Below are 27,201 nucleotides of genomic sequence, written 5' to 3' on the forward strand. Positions count from 1 at the left end.
TATTAGGTGTAATGATACAATATGTAATGGGTATTGGTTTCAATATAATGTTACCACTATGATAACCTTGTGTAGATATCACGTTTTACCTGTTGTTGCACACGGACACCCTTTGGTGCTGCTTATTATTATTATTGCTTTAATGACTATATTTAATTGCTATGTGTTTTGTGTTTTAAAACGAATTAATAATAGAGCACGACAGACAAGGTTGCTGATTTTGCGCTGAGCGAGGGACCGATTGTAATAAAAAGGTTTTCTCTGTAACAGGAGAAGGGATAAAATAAAGGAGTAAGACGGGGTTGGTCGCTTCAGTGCAAAACCAGCTACAAAGATTGGAATGTTTGGGATGATAGCGAAAGAATGTGCAAAAACTTGCTTCTCATAAAGAGTTTCAGAATGTTATGGGAATACAGTCAAGGCCATGTACTTGTTTTTCACTTCGAGGGGCTTCATTGCAAGCAACGCTTGTTATTGTGTGTCTTCTGATACTAGGCACCATCTCAGTGAGGGCCAAGTAGAAGAAAAACAATACTGCGTCCCGTGGAAGGGTGTGTGCTGAAACTGACCACTTCTGTATACACTGCTTACACGTAAGCCATTTTGGGTAAGGACACTCAATTAGTATATAAGGGAAGGTTCCGCCCTCAGTTTCTTCGGAAGCTCAACCGTGGGGAACGTGCACACCGCCCGGTATTGGACCAGGCTCACGAGTTGATCCTCTGACGAGACTGACATGCGGGCTCCCTCAGTCTACTGGTCTAGGATGATGGCTCTGGGTCTTTTGATATTACTGTAAGTATAGTATAAGTCATATATATATATATATTACTGTAAGTCAATAGTACAATTCCTATATCTGCATGTATATTGCTATTATATTGTATGTAACTGATATTATATTTGAACAAGTAAACACAATTGAAGTATTGGACCTTTCCTCTCTGATTCCTGCCTGCTTATTTTCTCTTACAACCTTGGAACCATTTTCCCAAACTAAAACAGGCTTAAACTATAAAAATGTTTTTTTTTTTATGGTCTTTCTATATCGCGGATTTTCTCCTGTTGCTGATGGGTCTGGAACATAACTTCCGCGATAGGCGGGCAATCACTTGTATTTAAAAACCCGTGAAGTCGTGAATCCGCGAAAAGTGAACCGCGAAGTAGCGAGGGAATACTGTAGTGGTAAAATTAGAGGAACACATTGAAGAAAATAGATCCAAACTGAAAAAACTTGCCGATCTGCTGGATCACGTTAAGCAGGCATTCACGGCTCGAATTGAAATGGTGGAACGATTGGCATCTAATGCTGATGAAAAAGCTACAGCTGCGAATTCCGAATGCAAAAAACTCGGAGACAGACTTGCGGCCCTGGAAGGTGGGTGCTGAAGGAATAATATATTAGAATCGAAGGTCTACCTGAGAAACGTGAAAGTACAAACCCAGTGAAATTTGCAGTAGAATTACTCTCTAAAATAATTGGAGATGACTTTAAATCAGATACCGAGATAGCAGCAGCTTATCTCATAAGCGGATCAAATACCTTTTAAATCTAGGTCTTTTATTGTTCGCTTTGAGCAATTTAAGATGTAAGCTTGATGTGATGGCACTTCTCAGACACAAGCAAGAGATATTTGAAAGTAATCTCATTTGTATTTTCCCTGACTTCTCACCTTCAACAGCTGCTAAACGTGCAGCCTTCTACAACATTAAACAACGGTTACAGAAAGCCGATATCAAATACAGCTTCTTGTACCCTGCCAAACTGAAAGTTGATGTTCAAGGCCAATACTACGCATTTTCCAGCAAGGATGAAGCTGAAAAGGAATCAAGTGATCCCGACACTCTTTTGAAAGACAATAGTGAGCCGTACCCTGCCGTGGCATGGCAAGGAGATATCACCTGCTGTCTGATCCACTTGTAAAGATAAGGGTATTATAATACATCCTTTTCTCTACTTGGATGCTTTATGTTTATGTTTTAGTTACAGTTATAGACGTGTGTGTGTGGAAGTAATTAAAGTAGGGTTTGTGTGTTTTTTTTTTTTTTTTTAATTTAAAAAAAATTTTTTTTTACTACCGTAAAGGAGACTGTTTAACATCATACTCTTGGTTTATTGTTATTACTATTATTGCATTAGGATTTACTAGGCTTATACTAGATCACTTTTTAACACCATTCCCAGGGTTCATTATTTTATTATCATCTTCAGCAATCTTAAAATATTAAATTTTAAGCTTAGTCTGTTAATGATTATATTTTTGGCAGATAGTATTTAGACTTTAGCTGCAATAGATATCTTTACTTTTCAATTCTCAAACGTGGGTGGGTGGTTGGGGTTGGGGTTGAGGGCTTGTTTTGTTTTGGATGTACTCAATCTCTCGGGATGTCAGAGGACCGGGACATTGTGAAGTGGGGTCTAGCCTCACGTGGGGTGGGGAGGCAAAATGGGGGGGGGGGGGGGGGGGGGGGAGAGAGAAAGAGAGCTGGCTATATCTAATCTGTCCTTTTAATCCTTATCTTTATAACAACACAACAGTAGGCTGTATGGCAATAACTTGTGGGGAAATTGGAAATTAATAGTAACACTGCCTCACTACCAGTTAAGACTATAAAATGACATAAAAAAATTCAGAATCAATGTCTCCATGATGGGACAGTTAACTTTGTGAGCTGGAATGTTAAAGGCCTGAATGACGAATTAAAGAGAAAGTAAGTATGCTCTCGCCTAACAGGCTTAAACACTAAAATAATATTTTTACAGGAAACCCACTTACTAAGCAAGGATCGGTTGCGGCTGCAAAAAGACTGGACTGGCCAAATGTTCCATTCTAGCTTTACAAAGAAAACTAGAGGCGTGAGAATTCTCATACACAGAACAGTCTCATTTGTAGCATCAGATGTAGTATCGGATCCTGAAGGTAGATATGTGATGGTCATGGGCAACTCATTTAACTGTAAAATGATTTTGATAAATGTTTATGCACCCAATGTCGATAAGGAATTCATGCAGAATCTATTTGCATCCATTCCCAATATGAACACTCATAAAATTATAATGGCTGAGGACTTTAATTGTGTTTTAAATCCACTCTTAGATAGGACTCCTGTCACAGGGGGGACAACATCTAACACTGCAAACACAATTACACAGTTTGTAACTGACCACAACTTATCAGACCCCTGGAGGTTTCTAAACCCAAACTCAAGAACACATTCGTTCTACTCACCAGTGCATCATAGCTACTCAAGAATTGATTATTTCTTTATAGATAATAATTTCTTGCCTACGATTAAATCTTGCAAATAGGACACAATTGTTATCTCCGACCATGCACCTCTGGTCTTGGAGCTAAAATCATTATGCCTCTCACACTCACCTCGCAGATGGCGTCTTAACCCACTTCTATTAGCAGACGAAAACTGTACAGAATTTATATCCAAACAAATCAGCTTCTTCCTAGAGACGAATACACCCTCTGAGGTCTCTACAGGAACACTCTGGGAAACTCTAAAGGCCTTCCTAAGATGACAGATTATTTCTTATCTTTCCCACAGAAATAAATTAGAAACCAAGAAAGTGTCCAAGCTAAGAAGGAAAATTACTAGAATAGATGAAGAACAAGCCAAGCATCCAAATGAGGCTCTTCATAGGAAAAGGCAGGCTCTGCATCCAGAACTCGACATCTTGACAACTAAAGAAACTGAACAACTCATGTATAAATCAAGACATCATTGCTATGAACACGGAGAGAAAGCTAATAAGCTTTTAGCTCAACAAATCCACAAGCAAGAAGTATGCAATGCAATCCCAGTAATCACCAACATGAATGGAGATGAAATCATTGACCATAAAAATATAATGCACACATTTAGAGACTACTATAAAACCTTATATTCTGAGTTTAAAGAAGACAACAAACAATCTAATGCATTTCTGGATAGATTACAGATACCACAAATAGATACTTTTAGTGCTGAGGAACTGGATAAACCTCTGACCCTATCAGAATTACTAGATGCTATAAAGTCACTTCAAGGCAGCAAACCAGCAGGCCCTGATCGCTACCCTGTAGAATTTTATAAGAAATTCTCCACTCAGCTAGCTCCCTTCTTATTGGCAACATTTACAGAAGCTAGAGACAATCAAATTCTACCTCAAACCTTTCATCAAGCATTAATCAACGTCTTTCTTAAACAAAATAAGGACTTGTTACAATGTGCATCATACAGAACAATTTCACTCCTGAATAATGATGTTAAGATACTCTTAAAAAATTATAGCTAGAAGGATGGAGAAATTGCTGCCTTCAGTAATATCACAAGATCAAACTGGATTTATTAAAGGCTGACACTTATCTTCCAATCTTTGACACCTGTTTAATGTAATATATTCACCAGCAAAGTCAAACACCCCAGAGTTATCATTGGATGCAGAAAAAGAATTTGATATGATTGAATGGAACTACCTTTTCACTACATTAGAGAAATTTGGGTTTGGCACGAATATTTGTGCATGAAACTACTGTATACCAATCCAGAAGCTTCAGTTTGTATTAACAAAATTTGTTCAGACTACTTTAAACTAGAACGTGGCACCAGACAAGGATGCCCCTTGTCACCACTGCTGTTTGCAATCGCCATTGAACCACTGGCGGTCCACTGTCAAAATTCTTATCAGATAAAGGGGATTATCAGAGAAGGACTGGAACAAAAAATTTCTCTATATGCAGATGATATGGTTTTATATATATCAGACCCAGAAAACACTGTGCCTGCAGTTTTAACAGCACTTACAGAATTTCAAAAGATATCTGGTCTAAGAATTAATTTGAATAAAAGTATACTCTTTCCAGTGAATTCTCAAGCATATAATATTAGATTGGACACCCTACCTTTTACCATAGCAAATCAGTTTAAATACCTAGGGGTAAATATCACAAGTAAAGCTCTTTATTGAAAAAATTAAGCAAGACCTGCATAGATGGTCAACCCTTCATCTCACTCTAGCTGGAAGAATTAACGTTGTTAAGATGAATATCCTTCCTAAGCTTCTTTTTTTATTTCAAAACATTCCAATTTACATCAATAAATCATTTTTTAAGCAATTAGATTCAACCATAACCTAATTTATTTGGAACCCAAAACATTCACATATCTGAAGAGTGACCCTACAAAAGACATCGGGCAGAAGGTGGCATGGCTCTACCTAATTTTCTGTTTTATTACTGGGCAGCAAACATACAAGCTATAAAAACCTGGACACAAATAGATGAACATACACAGGCTTGGTCTGCAATAGAAGTAAAATCCTGCAGTATTTCTTTATATTCCCTGCTCTGTGCCCCAATAAATGTAAGTTATCACCAATATACTGATAACCCAATTGTGCTTCACTCACTCAGAATATAGAACCAATTTAGAAAGCAATTTAAGATGGAAAATCTTTTATCTGTGGCACCTCTGCAGGAGAACCACCTCTTTCAACCCTTGCAAACATATCTAGTTTTTAATATCTGGAAAAGATTTGGAATTAAATTGCTCAGATATCTTTATATAGACAATATCTTTGCATCCTTTGAAGAATTACATTCCAAATTTAACCTTCCAGCTACACATTTCTTTCACTATCTTCAAATTAGAAACTTTGTTAAACAGAACCTGCCCGATTGCCCTCATCTCGTACCCTTCACCATGCTGGAAAAAATACTGCTCAATTTTGAGGACTTAGACACCATTTCTGCAATATATAAAATTTTTTTAGAGTCCCTTCCTTTCAAAGATCCAAGAGGACATTGGGAAAAAGATCTCTTAATCAATATATCAGAAAAGGAGTGGAAGGTAGCAATGCAGAGAATTCACTCGAGCTCCATATGCGCAAAGCATACAATTATTCAACTCATAATTATACATTGAGCTCCTCTGTCTCGCTTAAAACTGTCCAAAATATTTCCAGAGCAAGATCCAACCTGCAAACGCTGCAACCAAGCTCCTGCCTCACTGGGTCACATGTTTTGGGCCTGCACCAAATTAAAATCATTTTGGACCAAAATTTTTAAATGCCTTTCAGACAGCCTTGGGGTCACAATCCCTCCTAACCCATTAACAGTTGTGTTTAGTGTTCTTCCAGATGGATTTGAAGTGGAGAAGGACAAGCAAGCTGTGATTGTATTCACTACACTTTTGGCACACAGACTTATTTTGTTAAATTGGAAGAATCCTAACTCTCCTCTGATAAGTCAGTGGGAAACAGATGTTTTATATTATTTGAAATTGGAAAAAATCTAATTCTCAGTTAGAGGATCTGTACAGAACTTTTTCAAAACCTGGCAGGATCTAATCAATAATATTTTAGAATAAGAGAAATAATTATCTCCGCATTTCTTTTTCTTCATTTATCTTTATTGCCCTATTAAACTCAACAATGTAGGTATGTTTACAAGCTTTAAGTATTACTCCTCTGGCCATGCTCTCCTTCTCAGGGGTGGGGTTTGATTTGTTTTCAATCCTATTTTTTTGTAAAAATTGATCCATTTGTACAGAATGATTACAATAAAATATAAAATAAATAAATGCATTTTAAAATCCATTTGCAATGAAAAAGCCCCTGCCACAGGTGGTATGAAGACAGAAGTATATTTTGCATTTCGGCCACAAGTGTCCAGTTTGCTCTTTCAGGTCAGGTGTCATGTGGGTCTCTGGGATTTTTCAGTGACCTGCGTGTTTTATTCATTTAAATCTTACTCTGTTCTCATTGTATAGTAAAATGTTTTTGCTTTACTATTCACAGCCTCTTTTTAAAATCAGATTCTAAAATTATTGTGGAGTCGGTGGCTTTGGACTAATTGTTTACAAATATTAAGACACATTCTGTGTACAAGTTCATTTCACATACTTGACATGACTCTCTCCAATGTCATGATGGGTGATGATTACTACTTTCTACCTGCAATAATTAACAATATATAATGTTATAATATTTCAAGTATATGATGACAACATGATGATGACATTCTGTAATGTATTTAACAAAAATCAACAATAGTCTTGTTGATTGTTCCTATCACATGTGATCTATTTATTTTGCTATTTTAACGTCTTGGCTCCAATAACTGTGCTTATGTGGAGAGTTGTTGAAATACAAATAACAAAAATGAACAAGCTGAGTCTCTAATCACTCGCTACTTAAGTCAAATGATTGCTTATGCTTATCAAAGTTTGTTCATAAATTAAATCAATATTTATTTAGTGTTGTAAGATAATGTCAATATGAAAACGTTGGGTTAAAATCTAAAATTTTTTCTTTTATACTTTATACAGGAATCAAACTCCACTGCTGTTCTGAATGTGGCAAACAGTTTTCTATAAGATTCTTACTTCAAAGGCACCAAAGAGTCCACACAGGAGAGAAGCCATATTGCTGTTCTGAATGTGGTAAACAGTTTTCAATAAGATATAATCTTCAAAGGCATCAACGACTTCACACAGGAGAGAAGCCGTACGACTGTTCTGAATGTGGTAAACAGTTTCCAGAAAGAAGCCAGCTTCGGCGCCACAAAATAATTCACACGGGGGAGAAGCCATATTGCTGTTCTGAATGTGGTAAACAGTTTTCACAGAGAAGCAGTCTTCAGAGCCACCAAAGAGTTCACACAGGAGAGAAGCCATATTGCTGTTCTGAATGTGGTAAACAGTTTTCAGAAAGAAGCCAGCTTCAGCGCCACAAAAGAATTCACACAGGGGAGAAGCCATATTGCTGTTCTGAATGTGGTAAACAGTTTACACGGAGAAGCAGTCTTCAGAGCCACCAAAGAGTTCACACAGGAGAGAAGCCATATTGCTGTTCTGAATGTGGTAAACAGTTTTCAATAAGATGTAATCTTCAAAGGCATCAACGACTTCACACAGGAGAGAAGCCGTACGACTGTTCTGAATGTGGTAAACAGTTTCCAGAAATAATCCAGCTTCAGCGCCACAAAATAATTCACACAGGGGAGAAGCCATATTGCTGTTCTGAATGTGGTAAACAGTTTTCACGGAGAAGCAGTCTTCAGAGCCACCAAAGAATTCACACAGGAGAGAAGCCATATTGCTGTTCTGAATGTGGTAAACAGTTTTCAGAAAGAAGCCAGCTTCAGCGCCACAAAAGAATTCACACAGGGGAGAAGCCATATTGCTGTTCTGAATGTGGTAAACAGTTTTCACGGAGAAGCAGTCTTCAGAGCCACCAAAGAATTCACACTGGAGAGAAGCCATATTGCTGCTCTGAATGTGGAAAACAATTCTCTTATAGTAGTAATTTTCACATACACATTAAAACTCACTCAGGAGAGAAGCCGTATTGCTGCTCTGAATGTGGCAAAAAGTTTTCACAGAGCAGCCATCTTAAGAGCCACCAAAGAAATCACTCAGGAGAGAAGTCCTATTCCTGTTCTGAATGTGGTAAACAGTTTATAAATACAGGCCATCTTCAGAACCACCAAAGAATCCACATGGGATAGAAGCCGTATGACTGCTCTGAATGTGGTAAACAGTTTTCACATAGAAGCACTTTTCAGTGCCACCAAATAATTCACACAGGGGAGAAGCCATTTTGCTGCTCTGAATGTGGCAAAATGTTTTCACATAGTAACAGTCTTCAGAAACATCAAAGAATTCACACAAGAGAAAAAAATGACAGAAACTCCCCCACCTTGTCCACAGATGAACACAGTACAAGGCTAAGCAGCAGAAGAAAGAATTCAAAAAGTTATTTGAAATCAAAAATGATCTAATTGGGGAAACTGCAAGTAAAGTGGTAAACTGCCCACCTCCAGCAGCCTCAGGTGGTAACAGAACTTACTCATGCATGGCTTATGAGGGGCGAATTAAGACCAAAAGATGTACGCCTCATCATACGTGCACAAAACAGTGCCTTGGACACAAAGCGGTTCAGATCAAAAATCGAAAAAAAAAAAATAACCCATAATTATCACTTTTGCCCCACATCTTGTTACTGGGTGCGAGGTACTGATTGCTGATGATTATACACTGCACAGCACCACAAAGTGGCCAGGCTCATTCGCTGAATACTTGGCAAGAAGTACAACTTACCAGCACCAGAAAGACACTGGGACCACAACTCAGACAGCACAATGGAAAATGAGGAGGTGCAGGTCACTTGTGGCACAGCAATACTGACTGACTGAAAACAGAGGCCAGAAAACCAGATGTAAGAAATTCTGGATAACAGAAGTATTAGTTCCTAGTTATTACTCGGTCCTAAGAATGGAGAGGCAAGAAAGAAACAAAATACCAAGAAATGCAGTCTGAGATATGAAAAATGAAATGTGGACCGAAAAACAAACACAGAAGAAGTGCCTGTTGTTCTAGGATCAACAGGACTGATAAAGAAAAACGTTCAGGCCCATCTTGACAAATTATAATACCTCCTTATGACCTACAAAAAGAAGCCTTATTAGGAACATTTCAGGTTGTACATTGAGTCCTTGTGAGAAACTTATGAGAGTGAGAAGTTAAGCAGTACAATGAGACTGGCCTGACTAAAGAGTGAAATTCACTCCTGTTTTGATGGTAAGCACACCAAGAAAATTTGAAAGAATTAAACCAGAGAGAAGCTGAATTGTTGTTCAGAATGTGGTAAACTATTCTGGCACAGAAAGACTGTTCTGATGCACATTAAAATTCACGCAGGAGAGAAGCCGTATGGGTGTTCTGAATGTGGCAAACAGTTTTCATGGAGAAACAACCTTTTGGATACAACATCTACATTTATTTATATAGCACATTTTCATACAAACAATGTAGCTCAAACTGCTTTACAAGGTGAAATAAGAAGGAAGTTAATATAAACATAAACAAGATTAGGGCAATAATATACAGTATGTAACAAAGAAAAAGGTAATGTTGAATGGCCAAGTGGACAGAAAAAAAGCAAAAAAAAAAAATAACTCCAGTTACGCCAAAGAGAAGAAAATCTGCAGGGGATCCAAGGCCAAAATACTACATGGCCACCTCTAGGCATTCTACCTAACATTGTACCTAAATCAGTCCTCATGGTTTACATGCTTCACATGAAGATGTTGATGATGATGGCCATGTGGACACCTTGGACACCCTAATTCTATCCATAAACACGAGGCAGTGTGGTATGTTGATCAGGAGGTGGTGGAGCACATCGTCACCACAGAAGAAACGGAAATAATAGCAGAGAATAGTACAGATTAGTATTGAACTGCAGAACCCAGAGGAAAATGATAATTCTGTGTCCATATAGACCAGCGTTTTCCAAACTGGGAGGCGCGGACTAGTCTAAGGGGAGGCGCGAATATTAGCCAGGATTGACAGAAAAAAGTGCACGTGCAGCTAATACAATACGTAACATATAGGTACATATTAACTACTATGCTGCTGATGCTACCCTTACCCCGTAGCAAACAGTACGGTTCAGAAATATATCAGCACCGTAGGCCGTAGGGCTTGTATTGTCTATGCGCATACGTGAAAAGATTTGGCGGCTGCGTATTACTGCGTAAATATTCAGACGCGTTGTCGGACTACTCACTTTCTTACCTACGATATCCACTCATTGCAAGGATAAACCACCAGCGGTATGACACGTAACTTGGCCGACCAGTAACTCTCCAAAAAATCGAGACAATATCGACTTCAGTTTAGCTCAGCAGTGTTAGATTGTGTTTCTTATTTTATTTTGACGTACCTAATTACTCACTGATCACAATAGTAAGTAATTTAATTAAGTTAAATTTTTTTAAGAACAATAAATTAATTATCCTAATATTTTTAGAGAAATGGATAAGTTCTTGACTGGTTATAAGAGAAAATCCTCTAATAATGAAGAATCTGATGTTGGCACAAGTAGTAGGAATCAGGAAGGAAGAACTCCCAAGACAAGAAAATACGATTCGTCTTAATTATCGTTCGGATTAACAAGTGTTATTACTGATAATGTGGAAAAACCAATGTGTTTGTTTTGTTCGAAAGTTTTGGCTGCTGATAGTATGAGACCCGGAAAATTAAAACGCCACATTGAAACTATGCATTCTCAATACGTTGGCAAGTCCCAAGAATTTTTTCAAAGAAAATTGGATGAGTTCACTAAACAAAAGCAAACGTTCAAAAAAATAGTTCATATTCCATCAAATGCGTTACTAGCATCGTACTTAGTATCTTACAGAATCACGAAGTGTAAAAAACCACACACGATAGGAGAAACATTAGTTTTGCCAGCAGCTATTGATATGGTCAAAACAATGTTTGGCGAATCATATGCAAAACAGTTGCAACAAATACCGCTTGCTGATAACACTGTTGGCAGAAGAATCGATGATATATCTGACGATCTTTGCGATCAATTAGTTTCTCAGATGCGCACTTCAAAATTCGCCTTACAAGTAGATGAAGCAACCAATGTAGCTAAAGACGCACATTTAATTGCATATGTTCGATATGTTGAAGAGAATAATATAATTGAAGATATATTATTTTGCAAACCCATTCCTGGCAAAGCCACATCCAGTGAAATTTTTAATATAATCGACAATTTTTTTGATGAGAACGGCATATTGTGGAATAATTGCATTGGGCTTTGTACAGACGGTGCACAGTCAATGTCAGGACACAAAACTGGCCTTCAAGCACTAATTAAAAGGAAAACACCCGATGTTCTCTGGACGCACTGCATGCTCCACAGAGCAGCTCTCGTATCAAAAAATATGAGTGAGGAACTTAACTACGTTTTTACAAAAGTAACGAAAGTTGTAAACTACATAAAAAACAGTCCATTAAAAGTTAGGTTATTTGCAAAGCTGTGTGAAGATATGGAAGCTGCTTACACCTCACTTTTGTATTATTGTGAAGTGCGCTGGCTATCTCGTGCAAAAGTGATTCAGAGGGTACTTGAACTCAAAGAAGAAGTTGCAATTTTTCTCGAAGAAAATCATAATGATAATGCAAATATGTTTAGGGATGATAATTTTATTATTAAACTTACCTATTTGGTGGAAATTTTTGGAAAATTGAGTGTTTTGAATAAATTGATGCAAGGGCCACAAATGCATTTATTGATTCAGAAAGATAAAGTGAAAGCATTCATTAAAAAAATGGAGATATGGAAGAAAAAATTGGAAAAAAATAGGTTCGACATGTTTCCACTTTTAAATTTATGCGCCCAAGTTAATATAGAAGCAAACAAAAATCTATTTGTTGAACACTTGGATGGTTTGTTAATTCATTTTTCGAATTATTTTGATGATCTTCATCCATCCATCCATTGTCTCCCGCTTATCCGAGGTCGGGTCGCGGGGGCAGCAGCTTGAGCAGAGATGCCCAGACTTCCCTCTCCCCGGCCACTTCTTCTAGCTCTTCCGGGAGAATCCCAAGGTGTTCCCAGGCCAGTCGAGAGACATAGTCCCTCCAGCGTGTCCTGGGTCTTCCCCGGGGCCTCCTCCCGGTTGGACGTGCCTGGAACACCTCACCAGGGAGGCGTCCAGGAGGCATCCTGATCAGATGCCCGAGCCACCTCATCTGACTGTTCTCGATGCGGAGGAGCAGCGGCTCTACTCTGAGCCCCTCCCGGATGACTGACCTTCTCACCCTATCTTTAAGGGAAAGCCCAGACACCCTGCGGAGGAAACTCATTTCAGCCGCTTGTATTTGCGATCTCATTCTTTCGGTCACTACCCATAGCTCATGACCATAGGTGAGGGTAGGAACATAGATCGACTGGTAGATTGAGAGCTTTGCCTTGCGGCTCAGCTCCTTTTTCACCATGACAGACCGATGCAACGCCCGCATTACTGCAGATGCCGCACCGATCCGCCTGTCGATCTCACGCTCCATTCTTCCCTCACTCGTGAACAAGACCCCGAGATACTTGAACTCCTCCACTTGGGGCAGGATCTCGCTACCAACCCTGAGAGGGCACTCCACCCTTTTCCGGTTGAGGACCATGGTCTCGGATTTGGAGGTGCTGATTCTCATCCCAGCCACTTCACACTCGGCTGCGAACCGATCCAGAGAGATGATCTTGATTTTACAAAATATGCGTGGATACAGAATCCATTTATCGACGAAGAAGGTGACGAATTTGAATTAACAAGTATTGAGAAAGAAAACTTGATTGAACTATCTTGTGATACTTCTTTAAAACGAAAATTTCAGAATGTATCTCTGATTCAATTTTGGCTAGATATTAAGAGTGAATATAATATTTTGTCAAATAAAGCTTTAAAAGTATTGCTGCCGTTCGCAACATCTTATTTATGCGAAACAGGATTTTCTGCATTAGCTGCAATAAAATCGAAATATCGTGCTTGTTTGGTTTTAGAAAAGGAGCTTCGTGTAGCTATCTCATCAATGACACCGAGATTTGATAAACTTTGCGCTAATAGGCAAGTACATCCATCTCATTAAGCGACAATAATAAAATATTGTTATTCATTTTTTCTTGTGTATAAGAGTTTATCTTAATAAATTTTTTAGTACTAAAAATTTTTGTGTTTGTAGTATTTTATAAAATGGAAGAGAGGCACCATATGATCAAATATTTTTAAGGGAGCCGTGATAAAATAAAGTTTGGAAACCACTGATAAAGACTAATAGGGATACAACTAAATTGAGCTATGTAAAAGCCACTTTAAAATAATGTGTTTTTATCCTTATTTTTTATGTTCTACAGTATTAGCCTGGTGAAGTTCTCTTGGTAAAGTATTTTAAATTTTAGAAGTGTAACAGCAAAAGGCCACCTCACCAATTCCTTTCAGATTGGATCTTCAAATTATAAGTAGACCTTCATTGGAAGATCTGAGTTTCTGACTGGGAGTGTAAGGGGACAGACATTCCAAAATATAGGACCGGGTGAGATTATTTAAGGCTTTGTTATCCATTACAGTCGATCTCCTACTTACAAACAGGTTCCATTCCAGCAGTCTGTTTGTAAGTCCATTTTGTTCATAAATCCAGCACATATTGGCATCTGTTGATAGATGTTTTAGTTTCAGACGTCTCTTGATTTGGACATATACAGTGGTGTGAAAAACTATTTGCCCCCTTCCTGATTTCTTATTCTTTTGCATGTTTGTCACACAAAATGTTTCTGATCATCAAACACATTTAACCATTAGTCAAATATAACACAAGTAAACACAAAATGCAGTTTGTAAATGGTGGTTTTTATTATTTAGGGAGAAAAAAAAATCCAAACCTACATGCCCCTTTGTGAAAAAGTAATTGCCCCCTGAACCTAATAACTGGTTGGGCCACCCTTAGCAGCAATAACTGCAATCAAGCGTTTGCGATAACTTGCAATGAGTCTTTTACAGCACTCTGGAGGAATTTTGGCCCACTCATCTTTGCAAAATTGTTGTAATTCAGCTTTATTTGAGGGTTTTCTAGCATGAACCGCCTTTTTAAGGTCATGCCATAGCATCTCAATTGGATTCAGGTCAGGACTTTGACTAGGCCACTCCAAAGTCTTCATTTTGTTTTTCTTCAGCCATTCAGAGGTGGATTTGCTGGTGTGTTTTGGGTCATTGTCCTGTTGCAGCACCCAAGATCGCTTCAGCTTGAGTTGACGAACAGATGGCCGGACATTCTCCTTCAGGATTTTTTGGTAGACAGTAGAATTCATGGTTCCATCTATCACAGCAAGCCTTCCAGGTCCTGAAGCAGCAAAACAACCCCAGACCATCACACTACCACCACCATATTTTACTGTTGGTATGATGTTCTTTTTCTGAAATGCTGTGTTCCTTTTACGCCAGATGTAATGGGACATTTGCCTTCCAAAAAGTTCAACTTTTGACTCATCAGTCCACAAGGTATTTTCCCAAAAGTCTTGGCAATCATTGAGATGTTTCTTAGCAAAATTGAGACGAGCCCTAATGTTCTTTTTGCTTAACAGTGGTTTGCATCTTGGAAATCTGCCATGCAGGCCGTTTTTGCCCAGTCTCTTTCTTATGGTGGAGTCGTGAACACTGACCTTAATTGAGGCAAGTGAGGCCTGCAGTTCTTTAGACGTTGTCCTGGGGTCTTTTGTGACCTCTCGGATGAGTCGTCTCTGTGCTCTTGGGGTAATTTTGGTCGGCCGGCCACTCCTGGGAAGGTTCACCACTGTTCCATGTTTTGCCATTTGTGGATAATGGCTCTCACTGTGGTTCGCTGGAGTCCCAAAGCTTTAGAAATGGCTTTATAACCTTTACCAGACTGATAGATCTCAATTACTTCTGTTCTCATTTGTTCCTGAATTTCTTTGGATCTTGGCATGATGTCTAGCTTTTGAGGTGCTTTTGGTCTACTTCTCTGTGTCAGGCAGCTCCTATTTAAGTGATTTCTTGATTGAAACAGGTGTGGCAGTAATCAGGCCTGGGGGTGGCTACGGAAATTGAACTCAGGTGTGATACACCACAGTTAGGTTATTTTTTAACAAGGGGGCAATTACTTTTTCACACAGGGCCATGTAGGTTTGGATTTTTTTTCTCCCTAAATAATAAAAACCATCATTTAAAAACTGCATTTTGTGTTTACTTGTGTTATATTTGACTAATGGTTAAATGTGTTTGATGATCAGAAACATTTTGTGTGACAAACATGCAAAAGAATAAGAAATCAGGAAGGGGGGCAAATAGTTTTTCACACCACTGTATACAATGTTTTTGGTAGTTTTTAATGTGCTTTTAGCAAATTACAAGTATTGTACAAGAAATAGTTATTTTTGTTACTATAAAGATCTTCCCACCCCTGCTGCCACTATACGGCAGACATGTGAATTACCCTTAAGTGTTAATTTTGGACTTGAGGACCAAATATATATGAAAGTTCACATCTCAAAAGTTCATAGGTAGGGGACTATCTGTTGTCGTTTTTAAAGTCAATTCTAAATGACACAAGTAACCAATGTAACGACACTAAACTGATGAAATGTGCTCAGATTTTCTTTTTCTGGTTAAGATTCTTGCTGCTGCATTCTGCACTAACTGTAACTGATTGATGGCTTTCTTAGGTAGTCCTGTAAAGAATACATTATGGTAATCTGTTTGACTGAAAACAAAAGTGTGAACTAATTTTTCAATGTCTTATAAAGTTATAAGAGGTCTAACGTTAGCTGTATTCCTGAAGTGGAAAAAGCAGTCCTGGTAATCTGATTAATATGTGATTTCAAATTGAGGTCAGACTCGGTGATTATTTCTAAATTCTTTACCTCCAACTTCACTTTTAAGCCTAAGGCATCAAGTTTATTTCTAACGCCCTCACAATGTCCATTTTTGCCAATAACTAAGATTTCTCTTTTCTCCTTCTTAGTCGGTGAAAGTTACTACTCGTCCATTCAGAAACACAAGTAATACACAGGCTCACACTGCCTGTGAGCCCAACGTCATTTCTAGCCTGTGCAGTGAAATAGAATGGTCAGTGGTGTGAAACGCTGCACTTAAGTCTAACTACAGAATTCCAGTGGAGTTTCCTTCATCAGAGGATATCAGAATGTCATTTACAATGTGCATTAGTGCCATTTCTGTACCCGCATTAAAACTCACAAAGGGGAATAGCCAAATGACTGCTGTAAATGTGGCAAAGAGTTTTTACAAATAAACAACCTTTTGACTCACAGTAGAGTTCAAACAGGGACAAGCAATTTGTCTGTAATAAATGTGGCAAACACTTACTTGAATCACATTTATTGGCCAAATATGCACACACACAAGGAATTTAACTCCAGTTTTGATGACACTCCAAGTGTAAGTTACATAATTGACATACACACAACACTTAAATCACACACCTGAGATAAGGAGAAAAAAAAAAAAAAAAAGCAAGACCGAGTATGTGTGTGTGTGTGTATATATATATATATATATATATATATATATATATATATATATATATATATATATAATCTGTCTTGCTTTTTTGGGGGTTGGGGGGTATAATACCTCTTTAAGGCCATCAAATATAAGTTTATTATAATACATATTCAAGTCAAGTTGGGGGTCCTTCACTGGTACAGAGCATTGCTGCACCCACTACACGACGAAATAACTTGGGATCCCGGTTGGCAGCCCCCCAGGCAGACACGTGTTCTAGTCCCACCCTCCGGAAATGACCCTCTATCTGCTGCAGCCAGGTGTTACGTGGGCGACCCCTTGGCCTTGTTCAGCCACTTGGGTAATCAGCAATGAGGATCGCGCAAGCCGGATCACCCTTGTGGAAACACGCCACATGGCCATAGTGCTGTAACTGACGCTCCCTCTTAATGCAGGTCATGTGCTTCATTTGGGACTCCATGAGCAACACAAAGTCAGACCAGCAGGACCCAAGGATTTTCCGGAGGGACACAGTACCAGAGAAGTCCAGTCTTCTTCTCAGGTCACTGGATAGTGTCCATGTCTCGTAACCATATAGCAAGACAGGAAGCACCAGGACTCTAAACACTTGGACCTTCGTCCTTTTGCACAGATATCAGGATCGCCACACACCCCTTTCCAGCAACCTCATGACCCCCCCATGCTTTCTTAATCCATCTACTGACTTCATAGGACGAGTCACTAGAGACATGAATGTCACTGCCAAGGTAAGTAAACCTCTCGATGAGGTCATCACTCTCTCCGCAGACAGACACACTGTGGATGGCCGTGCCCAAGAGGTCATTAAAGACCTGGATCAATACATATTACGTATGCGACAGTTACATTTAGAGATTGAAACTTGACAGATGTTTGTTTGTAGTTCATATCTCATTGAGCGTCCATTTGACTCCATCAGGTCCTAGTGGTGTGCTGAACACATCAGCCTGTCTTTAGGGTCTCTGAGACTGGAGGAGGTCAGGAGTCCAACTGTACAGCAGGCACTGATGGGCATCAGCATCACGACTGGTGACAAGATAGAGATGGCAGATAGTTCAGCTGGACATCATCCTATATGACTACCCAAGCAGACGGCATATTAAGAGCCCACCGAGTGTGTCTACCCCAGTAGAACTGACCAGACGGCCTGACATAACAACCTGTACAGCTGTAGACGACTCCACTTTACTGGTCATGTTAGCACACACTGCACTGAGGCTGGCAAGTCTGAACCATTAAATCATTCAGTCAGCTGGGAATTTATTTTGGTAACGATATTACTGGTAAGGCATTTGTTTTATTCTCGTATGTCATAGGTTTATACTGATATATTAGGTCCATAAATATAAACACAAACACACACTTAAGGTCAGGTCCTCAGAATAACAAGCTTCTAGCTGTCAGTCGTGGTTTTAGAATACTGAGCTTCAAAAGTTCTGACTCTCCATTTATCTTAAAAAATGCAAGTTTTATTGAAAACTAGCAAAATACCAGCACTTCGCAGCAGTGAAGTACTGCTTTAAAATTTTAAATAATAAACTGAGGGAAAATGTACCAATAATTATTTGTTAAGGATCTCTTTGCATACCACGTTGTCAGTTCACCCCTCCTGTTGTAATATGACCAAGCTGTGTGCTGAGCTTACTCTTGAGCATGCAACGTATAGTTGGACATGTGAAAAGTAATCTTGCGTCAAATCAATGCCAACCTTATGTAGGGTCTGTCCCTGAGACTTAATTGTCATTGTGAAGCAGAGCCTTACTGGAAATTGGAGGCGTTTGAATTGAAATGGGAGATCAGAGGGTATAACGGGGATGTGAGGGATAAAAACTCTCTCCTCTGAGCCACCGCCAGTAAAAATAGTTGCCTCAATTAGGTTCTTTTGCAGGCATGTGACCTGAAGTCTCGTGCCATTACAAAGTTTCGGTGGCTGTAAGTTTCTCAGTAACATTATTGGTGCCCCAACCTTCAAAATTAGATTATGCTCAGGAGTGCTTGGAGGATTCAGAGTGTGGACCGAGCTGCAGGCTATGGACGTATATATGTACGTTAGTAGGATTCAGTTAGCGTTGGGAACCCACGTACCAAATTTCTTGAAGATGGGCCCATTAAGTAACAAAGACCGTTGGAAAGTTCAATATGGCCCCGACAGTGGTCTCATACCACCGAAATAAGTACGTACATCGGTTTCGGTTAGCACAAGGAAGCCGCCTACAAAATTTCGTGAAGATGGGGCCATAAATAAGAAAGTTTAAGATGGCGGACATTGTCGACCGTTATGACCGTTACGTGTAGAATTTCGAAATGCAACTTGCGTAACTTTTGTAAGTAAGCTGTAAGGAATGAGCCTGCCAAATTTCAGCCTTCTACCTACAAGGGAAGTTGGAGAGTTAGTGATGAGTGAGTCAGTAAGGGCTTTGTGTTTTATTAGTATAGATGTATATGTGTATGTATATATATATATATATATATATATATATATATATATATATATATATATATATGTGTGTGTGTGTATGTGTGTATATATGTGTATGTATTTGTGTATATATATATATATAATATGCAGTATGTGTGTGTTTGTGTATACATATATAGATATTTAGATATAGATATAACAACAACAACATTTATTTATATAGCACATTTTCATACAAAAGTAGCTCAAAGTGCTTTACATAATGAAGAGAAGAAAAATAAAAGACAAAATAAGAAATTAAAATAAGACAATATTAATTAACATAGAAAGGAGTAAGGTCCGATGGCCAGGGTGGACAGAAAAAAACAAAACAAAACTCCAGAAGGCTGGAGAAAAAAATAAAATCTGTAGGGGTTCCAGGCCACGAGACCGCCCAGTCCCCTCTGGGCATTCTACCTAACATAAATGAAATAGTCCTCTTTGTAGTTCGGGTTTTTCACGGAGTCACTTGATGCTGATGGTCATACAGACTTCTGGCTTTTAATCCATCCATCATTGTTGGAACATCATGGTGCTTTGGGTAGATGGTGGTGGCGCAAGCCAACAGGACACCGGAAAAGGAAACAGAAGAGAGAGTAGGGGTTAGTACAGTTTTTGAATGAATAGTTATTATAATGAATTGGATATACAGAGTATCAGGATTAAATTACAGTGAAGTTATGAGAAGGCCATGTTAAAGTAATGTGTTTTCAGTAGTATTTTAAAGTGCTCCACTGTATTAGCCTGGCGAATTCCTACTGGCAGGCTATTCCAGACTTTAGGTGCATAACAGCAGAAGGCCGCCTCACCACTTCTTTTAAGTTTTGCTCTTGGAATTCTAAGGAGACACTCAGTTGAGGATCTGAGGTTACGATTTGGAATATAAGGTGTCAGACATTCCGATATATAGGCCGGGGCGAGATTATTTAAAGCTTTATAAACCATAAGCAGAATTTTAAAGTCAATTCTGAATGACACAGGTAACCAGTGTAGTGACATCAAAACTGGAGAAATGTGCTCGGATTTTCTTTTCCTGGTAAGGATTCTAGCAGCTGCATTCTGCACTAGTTGCAAACGATTGATGTCTTTTTTGGGTAGTCCTGAGAGGAGTGCGTTACAGTAATCTAGCCAACTGAAGACAAACGCATGAACTAATTTCTCTGCATCATTCGATGATATAAGAGGTCTAACTTTTGCTATGTTTCTTAGGTGAAAAAATGCTGTCCTAGTGATCTGATTAATATGCGATTTAAAATTCAGATTACAATCAATGGTTACCCCTAAGCTTTTTACCTCAGATTTGACTTTTAATCCTAATGCATCCAGTTTATTTCTAATAGCCTCATTGTGTCCATTATTGCCAATCACTAAGATTTCGTCTTTTTCTTTATTTAATTTGAGAAAGTTACTATTCATAAATTCTGAGATACAAGTGAGACATTGTGTTAGCGAATCAAGAGATTTAGGGTCATCAGGTGCTATTGATACATACAGCTGTGTGTCATCAGCATAGCTGTGGTAGCTCACGTTATGTCCCTGAGATAATCTGACCTAATGGAAGCATGTAGATTGAGAAGAGCAGCGGACCCAGGATAGAGCCTTGTAGAACACCATATAGGATATCATGCGTCTTTGAGTTGTAATTACCACAACTAACAAAGAATTTTCTCCCTGCCAGGTAGGATTCAAACCAATTTAAGACACTGCCAGAGAGGCCCACCCATTGACTAAGGCGATTCTTAAGAATATTATGATCAATGGTGTCAAATGCTGCACTCAGATCTAAGAGGATGAGAACAGATAAATGGCCTCTGTCTGCATTTACCCGCAAGTCATTTATTACTTTAACGAGTGCAGTTTCTGTGCTGTGATTTGTTCTATAACCTGACTGAAATTTATCAAGAATAGCATGTTTATTGAGGTGCTCACTTAACTGTATAATGACTGCCTTCTCTAGAATTTTACTTAAGAAAGGCAGGTTAGAGATTGGTCTAAAATTTTCAAGAGCAGAGGGGTCGAGATTATTTTTCTTAAGTAGGGGTTTAACTACCGCAGTCTTAAGACAGTCTGGGAAGACCCCCGTATCTAATGACGAATTTACTATGTCAAGAACATTATCAATAAGCACGCCCGATACTTCTTTGAAAAAATTAGTTGGTATTGGGTCAAGGGCACAGGTGGAGGGTTTCATTTGAGAAATTATTTTATGTAAATCAGATAAATCTATCCTAGTGAAAGACTTTAATTTGTTTATTATGGAGTACTGGGGTTTAGGAGGATCCTTAGTGTTGGGGAGATATACTATGTTATTTCTAATATCATTAATTTTTGGATTGAAAAATACAGCGATAGCCTCACAGGTTTTACTGGAAGTACTTAGGAGGCATTCCTTTGAGTTACCTGGTTTAACAGATGATCAATTGTCGAAAATAAGACTCTGGGATTACTAGCATTGTTATTTATAACCTTAGAGAAATAGCAGCGCCTCTCAAGACGGACTGTGTTATTGTATTCTGTTATTTTAACTTTTAATATTTCATAGTCAATAGTTAGTTTAGTTTTCCTCCATTTACGCTCAGCTCTACGGCATGTTCTCTTTAAATCAGACACTCTTTGGGTCTTCCATGGTATAACAATGCTAGAAGATTTTTTAACTGTCTTTTCAGGTGCAACTAAGTCAACAGCAGCCCTCACTTTAGTATTAAATCTTTCCACCTTACTATTTACATTCTCCTCGCTATTATAGTTGGCACTATAAACGGACTGATTGGTTAGAATGTTTGAAAGTTTTAAAGCTGCTGATGAGTCAAAGAAGCGTTTTTTAACAATATGCTGCTCATGAGTGTTTTCTATTATTATTTCTATATTAAAAAGTAGAAGAAAATGGTCTGATAGACCAATATCAATGACCTGCTTTATATCAACTTTTCGTCCTTTAGTAATTACTAACTCTAACGTATGACCTGCTTTATGTGTAGGCTGATTAACGAGCTGTCTCAGATCAAAAGAGTCCAGGAGGTTCATAAATTCTTTTACTTTTTGGTCACATTGATTATCTATATGAAAATTAAAGTCGCCGGCTATTAAGAGTGTGTCATAGTTCGTAATTAAGATTGACATCAAGTCAGAGAATTCCTCAAAGAAAGACGCGTTGAATTTTGGTCTATACATGGATAATACTAGAACGTGAGAATCTCCCTGAATAACAATGGCGAGATACTCAAAAGACTTGAATTTACCAAAACTGATATTTTTACATTTTAACCTGCTTGAGTAAATGTTTGCTAGCCCTCCACCTCTCTTTCCTTGGTTATCAGCACGAGTAAAACTGTAATCCGGAGGCGCAGATTCGATTAAAACAGCTGCGCCATTTGAGCTAAGCCACGTTTCACTTAGTGCAATAAAATCTATTTTTTTTATCACTAATAAGATCATTGATAAAAAACGTCTTGTTAGTTAAAGCTCTAATATTTAATAGTGCCATATTCAATGTTTCGGAGGAGCAGAGATGAATACTATGTGCGTTATTGATATATGGAACAGGAATTAAGTTATTTTTATTGCGCCGCTCTGTGTGTATTTTTTGTTTAATCTATGATCTGTTTTTACACTTTTAATACATTGTTCATCTAAAGTAGTAACTTTAATTAAATTATTGGTGTTTATGCCGTATTGCCTAGATTTTCTATGTGCATTAAGATTGGTTATTACAGTATTTATGTTGTGCACTTTTATGGAAGATTTTATTAAACAATTATCATGACCAAGCACAGGAGTGGCATTTCGGAAGGGGTTAAAAGCAGAGATAGATCTCCAAGGTAATTTGTTTGTCTTGACTATGTTTTCGGAGAGGACCCGGGTGCCGAAGCTGTTCGGATGCAGGCCATCTTGCTTGAAAAAACGCGGTCTTTCCCAAAAGAGGTCCCAGTTGTTGATGAACCCGATGTCTTGATTCTTGCAGAAGCCCTGCAGCCAGTTGTTTAAACCAAGCAGACGACTGTAGTACTCGTTTGATCGTCTGACGAGAGGGAGTGGACCCGAGATGAATATCTTTGCCAATGGGGTCCTCTCCTTTGTGTCTTTAATTAATGCTGTGAAGTCTGCCTTGAGGATCTCCGACTGTCGGTGCCTTATGTTGTTTACACCAGCATGTAAAACAATTGCTCCAACTGCCCTGTTCTTGTAGATCGCCGGCGCACGTCTCGTCACATCTCGGACACGAGCACCGGGAAAACAAGAAACAAAAGATTTTCTATTAGGGCAAGTGATATTGAGGTTCCTAACAATAGAATCACCTACCACTATTTCATCACCAGGAGCTGAAGGCGAACTGGGGACGCTTAGAGGGTCAAACCGGTTCTGTGTTACGATGCTTGCCTGTGCCGATGGAGGTGTTCTGGCCTTGAACCCCCACCTGCATAGCTGAAATACACCGAGGTCATCATCGGTGTCGCTCCAACGAGGCACGGGGGTGAAGTTGACTTGAGTGGCACAACGCGGGGTGGTTGATACGCCGATAACAGATGGCGAGGACGGTTTATCCAACAGCTGAACCTTCAGATCTCTGAGGTATCTTCGTCTGGACAGAAGTTTCTGAATCTGTGCATCGAGTGCCTGGAGTTCCTCGACTACAATTGCAACGCGATTCACCTCACTATCGGCCATTGTGCGCTTCTGTTTCTGCTTCCGCTTCGTGCCCTAGGAAGAATGAGAGAGAGAGTGAGAGATAGGTTAGTATCAGGTACAAATTCTACAAAATTCTTACAAATTCTTCAAAATTCTGCTGCCAGGATAATAACCTGCTGTTCTAAATCCACTGAACATATTACACCTCTTCTCTCTCAACTTCACTGGCTCCCTATTAACTACAGAATACAATACTAAATACTGCTCTGAACATTTAAAGCTCTTCACAATTTCACTGATCTCCTACAGACTTACAGTCCCTCTCGCTCACTAAGATCCTGTAATTTGAGAGTATTCAGTCTGGCAATATGGTGCAGCCTTAGTTCGTGGAAGACAGACACAACTAAAGACATGAGCATAAAATGATGACTGTCAATTTCAAACTGTGTTTCCTCAATGTGCTCCTTGAGAAAAAACACATCATCTGAAGCAATCTCAGCCTGAGCAAACTGATTGATCAAAGATACACTGACAGCTAGCCATAATGTCGACTGTCGGATAACACACTCAGCTACTTTGACCACCTTGACTGTACCCTCAGAAGGAATCATCAAACCTCCTTTGTTTTTAAATGTGAGCGAGTGGTAGCGTTGATCATATGATGCTGGTACAACATCTGTTACCAAACTAGCACTGCACACATCGCAGGATAGCTTTCTCAAAATTCTGTCTAAGGGCTACCTGACCTCCCACTGCTTCCTGAGGTGGATTTCATTGGGAAACCTTGAAAGTTTGAGAAATGTTAACAGCCAACACACATAGTACATGTACATAGTTAGTGACTAAATATGCTTAGCCAAAACGTTGTTTGGAGGCTCACTAGAGCACATACATGCATACCTTTGCTAGTTTAGCCTGGCGTAGCTAAAGTTAAGATTATAAAACGGGATTTTCTAATGGCCAAATATAACCAAAACAATTATTCAGCCTTACCTATGAAATTTAATCTCTGTGATCTGGTTTGGAGCGTACAGCGGTTTGTACAATCCCAAGCTGCAGCACATGCGTGAGGCATCTTTATCCATTACTTCACTCCACAGCAGTGTCACTTGCAATATGGCGGCGAGATTGACGTACGATATATATATATATATATATATATATATATATATATATATATATATATATATATATATGTATGTGTATATATGTATGTATGTACAGTATATATACAGTATATAAATATATATATATTTGAATTTATTTAATATGGAAATTTAATATGAAAATCGGAGAAAAAGCAGTTGTTCTATAAAAGATTAACCTTTTAGCACAAAGTGTCTGACCGCCTCTTCTCAATGCTTTTTACTTCAAACTTGTTTCCTTCAATAAGGAGACGCCGCACAATTCATAGCAAAGTGCGTCACGAAGTGGGCGTGGTTAGAATGCAGCGGATCTCACAAGAATATCCGACAGACACGAGAGAGCGCAGGGCAGTAAGCCAAGTCGCGGAGAATGTCAGGCATGCTTGCATATATGTATTATGTATAAATGCATTTTCTCGAATTGTTTAGTTTTGCAAATGCCGTTTGCTACTGTAGTTAAAAATGTAATCTGACCATTTTTATAAGCTTCACTTTAACATTTGCGATATTTTCATACAACGACTAGACGACCGTCGTCAGTTCTGTTTCAATAGTTATCGGCGCATTAACGTGACTCGGGGGATTCGCTACGGCTCCTTTATTTATTTGTGCTTCCATGCTGTGAATTCGCGATCAGGGTCCTGAGCGCTCTGAGACAGATGAAAGTTGCACGCACACGCATAAATCACAAGTCTGTTAAACCTTCCCCCGATCCCTAAGTATTCGTAATCAAAAGGTTGTGTACATGCATAGTAATCCTAGACTGACCTCCTCTACAAATGGCGTAATTAGATAGAATAGCTGGTAAGTTGCCCGGCGCATAGTCATTTTAATTTCTCCTTCAACTGTTTAGCAAACTGTCACGTGTAACAAGGGTCGCGTACGGCTGACGTCATCCAGGGCGACGGCTACAGAAGCCACGCTGCCTCCTCACATCTTAGAGACAGCCGCGCGAGTGAAGACTGTTGTGGAGCGAGGCAAAAGTTTCAACGAGGTTAGAAAGTTTTCCATCACCGACAGACAGAGGGTAAGTGCTCCATGTTTGGAGGCGCACTTTACTAATGTGCGAGTTTTAATTCGCTCCACTTGGACTACCGCACGCGAATTGAGAGTGCGGCTCGTTAGTGTTCTTCAGCCCAACAGCGAACTTTGTGAATCATTCCGTGAACGCCATTCCTGGTGCTGTTGCCGTTCATTGCTGTTTGTGTCTCCGATTCACTTAACGTGTCGACGCCCATTTTTACTTTAAAGCACCCAGAAGCAACTTGCTTCATACATGAAAAGACCGGAGTCTGTTTAGGATGTTCGGTGTGCTGTGACCCTTCTTAACCAGTGCCACTGCGTTATCAGACCAGTCCGGTTTGTTGTTTATGTGAACCCCCAGGTACTCGTAGCTCTGCACATTTCTGTATTCTCCTACCTAATGGCGATTGGTCTCGGAGGGTCTTTGGCAGGCCTGAAGTCCACCAGCAGCTCCTCCTGTCTGTAATGCTGTGTTAGACCAGTTTGAACCAGTTTCTCCTTCGTTTATAAACATTATAAATGGGTTTAAAGTTACTTTTTGTCCAGATATTATTCTAATACGGTTATGGAGAGGATCATTAAATACATTCGCACCATATATATTACATATTATGCAATGGTTAAGCCCTTACGGAAAAAAAAACGTAACTTTAATAAGGATAACTTATGAATTTTAGACCGATTTCTCGACTACCTTTCCTATCTAAAATACTTGAGAAAGTTGTTTTGCAGCAGCTTCAGATCTTTTTGGATTGTAATGGTGGTCAAGAAATTTTTCAGTCCGGTTTTAAAACTTATCACAGCACTGAAACAGCTTTACTCAGGATTGTTAGTGATATTTTACTTTCAGCTGACTCTGGGGTCTTGACAGTTTTAGTGCTTTTGGATTTAACTGCAGCCTTTGATACCGTTGATCACAACATATCGTCAAGGCTGGATAAGTGGCTAGGAATCCGAGGGGGTGCACTAGCTTGGTTCAAATCTTATTTCACTAATAGGACTTTTTCAGTTGGTAACAAGTCTGTCTTTTCCTCTACTGCTCGTTTGAAATATGCTGTTCCACAGGGGTCTATTCTGGGTCCTTTGTTGT

General features: G+C 39.1%; 2 protein-coding genes across 2 annotated transcripts in view; both read left to right on the plus strand.

Annotated features, from left to right (window-relative positions):
* The window catches only part of LOC127525821 (gastrula zinc finger protein XlCGF26.1-like), a 98,986-nt gene extending 90,191 nt beyond the window's left edge, over positions 1 to 8,795 (plus strand). Inside the window, exon 3 of the mRNA XM_051921619.1 lies at positions 7,321 to 8,795. Coding sequence (XP_051777579.1) covers positions 7,321 to 8,501 — 1,181 coding nt within the window. The 3' untranslated portion in view covers positions 8,502 to 8,795. The remainder of the gene's footprint in view (positions 1 to 7,320) is intronic.
* The window catches only part of LOC127526327 (gastrula zinc finger protein XlCGF7.1-like), a gene marked incomplete at its 3' end in the record, with an annotated part of 246,987 nt that overhangs the window by 18,745 nt on the left and 201,041 nt on the right, over positions 1 to 27,201 (plus strand). The gene's annotated exons all lie outside the window — the stretch shown is intronic.

Source organism: Erpetoichthys calabaricus (assembly GCF_900747795.2).
Source record: "Erpetoichthys calabaricus chromosome 1 unlocalized genomic scaffold, fErpCal1.3 SUPER_1_unloc_10, whole genome shotgun sequence".
In the NCBI taxonomy this organism is placed as follows: Eukaryota; Metazoa; Chordata; class Cladistia; order Polypteriformes; family Polypteridae; genus Erpetoichthys; species Erpetoichthys calabaricus.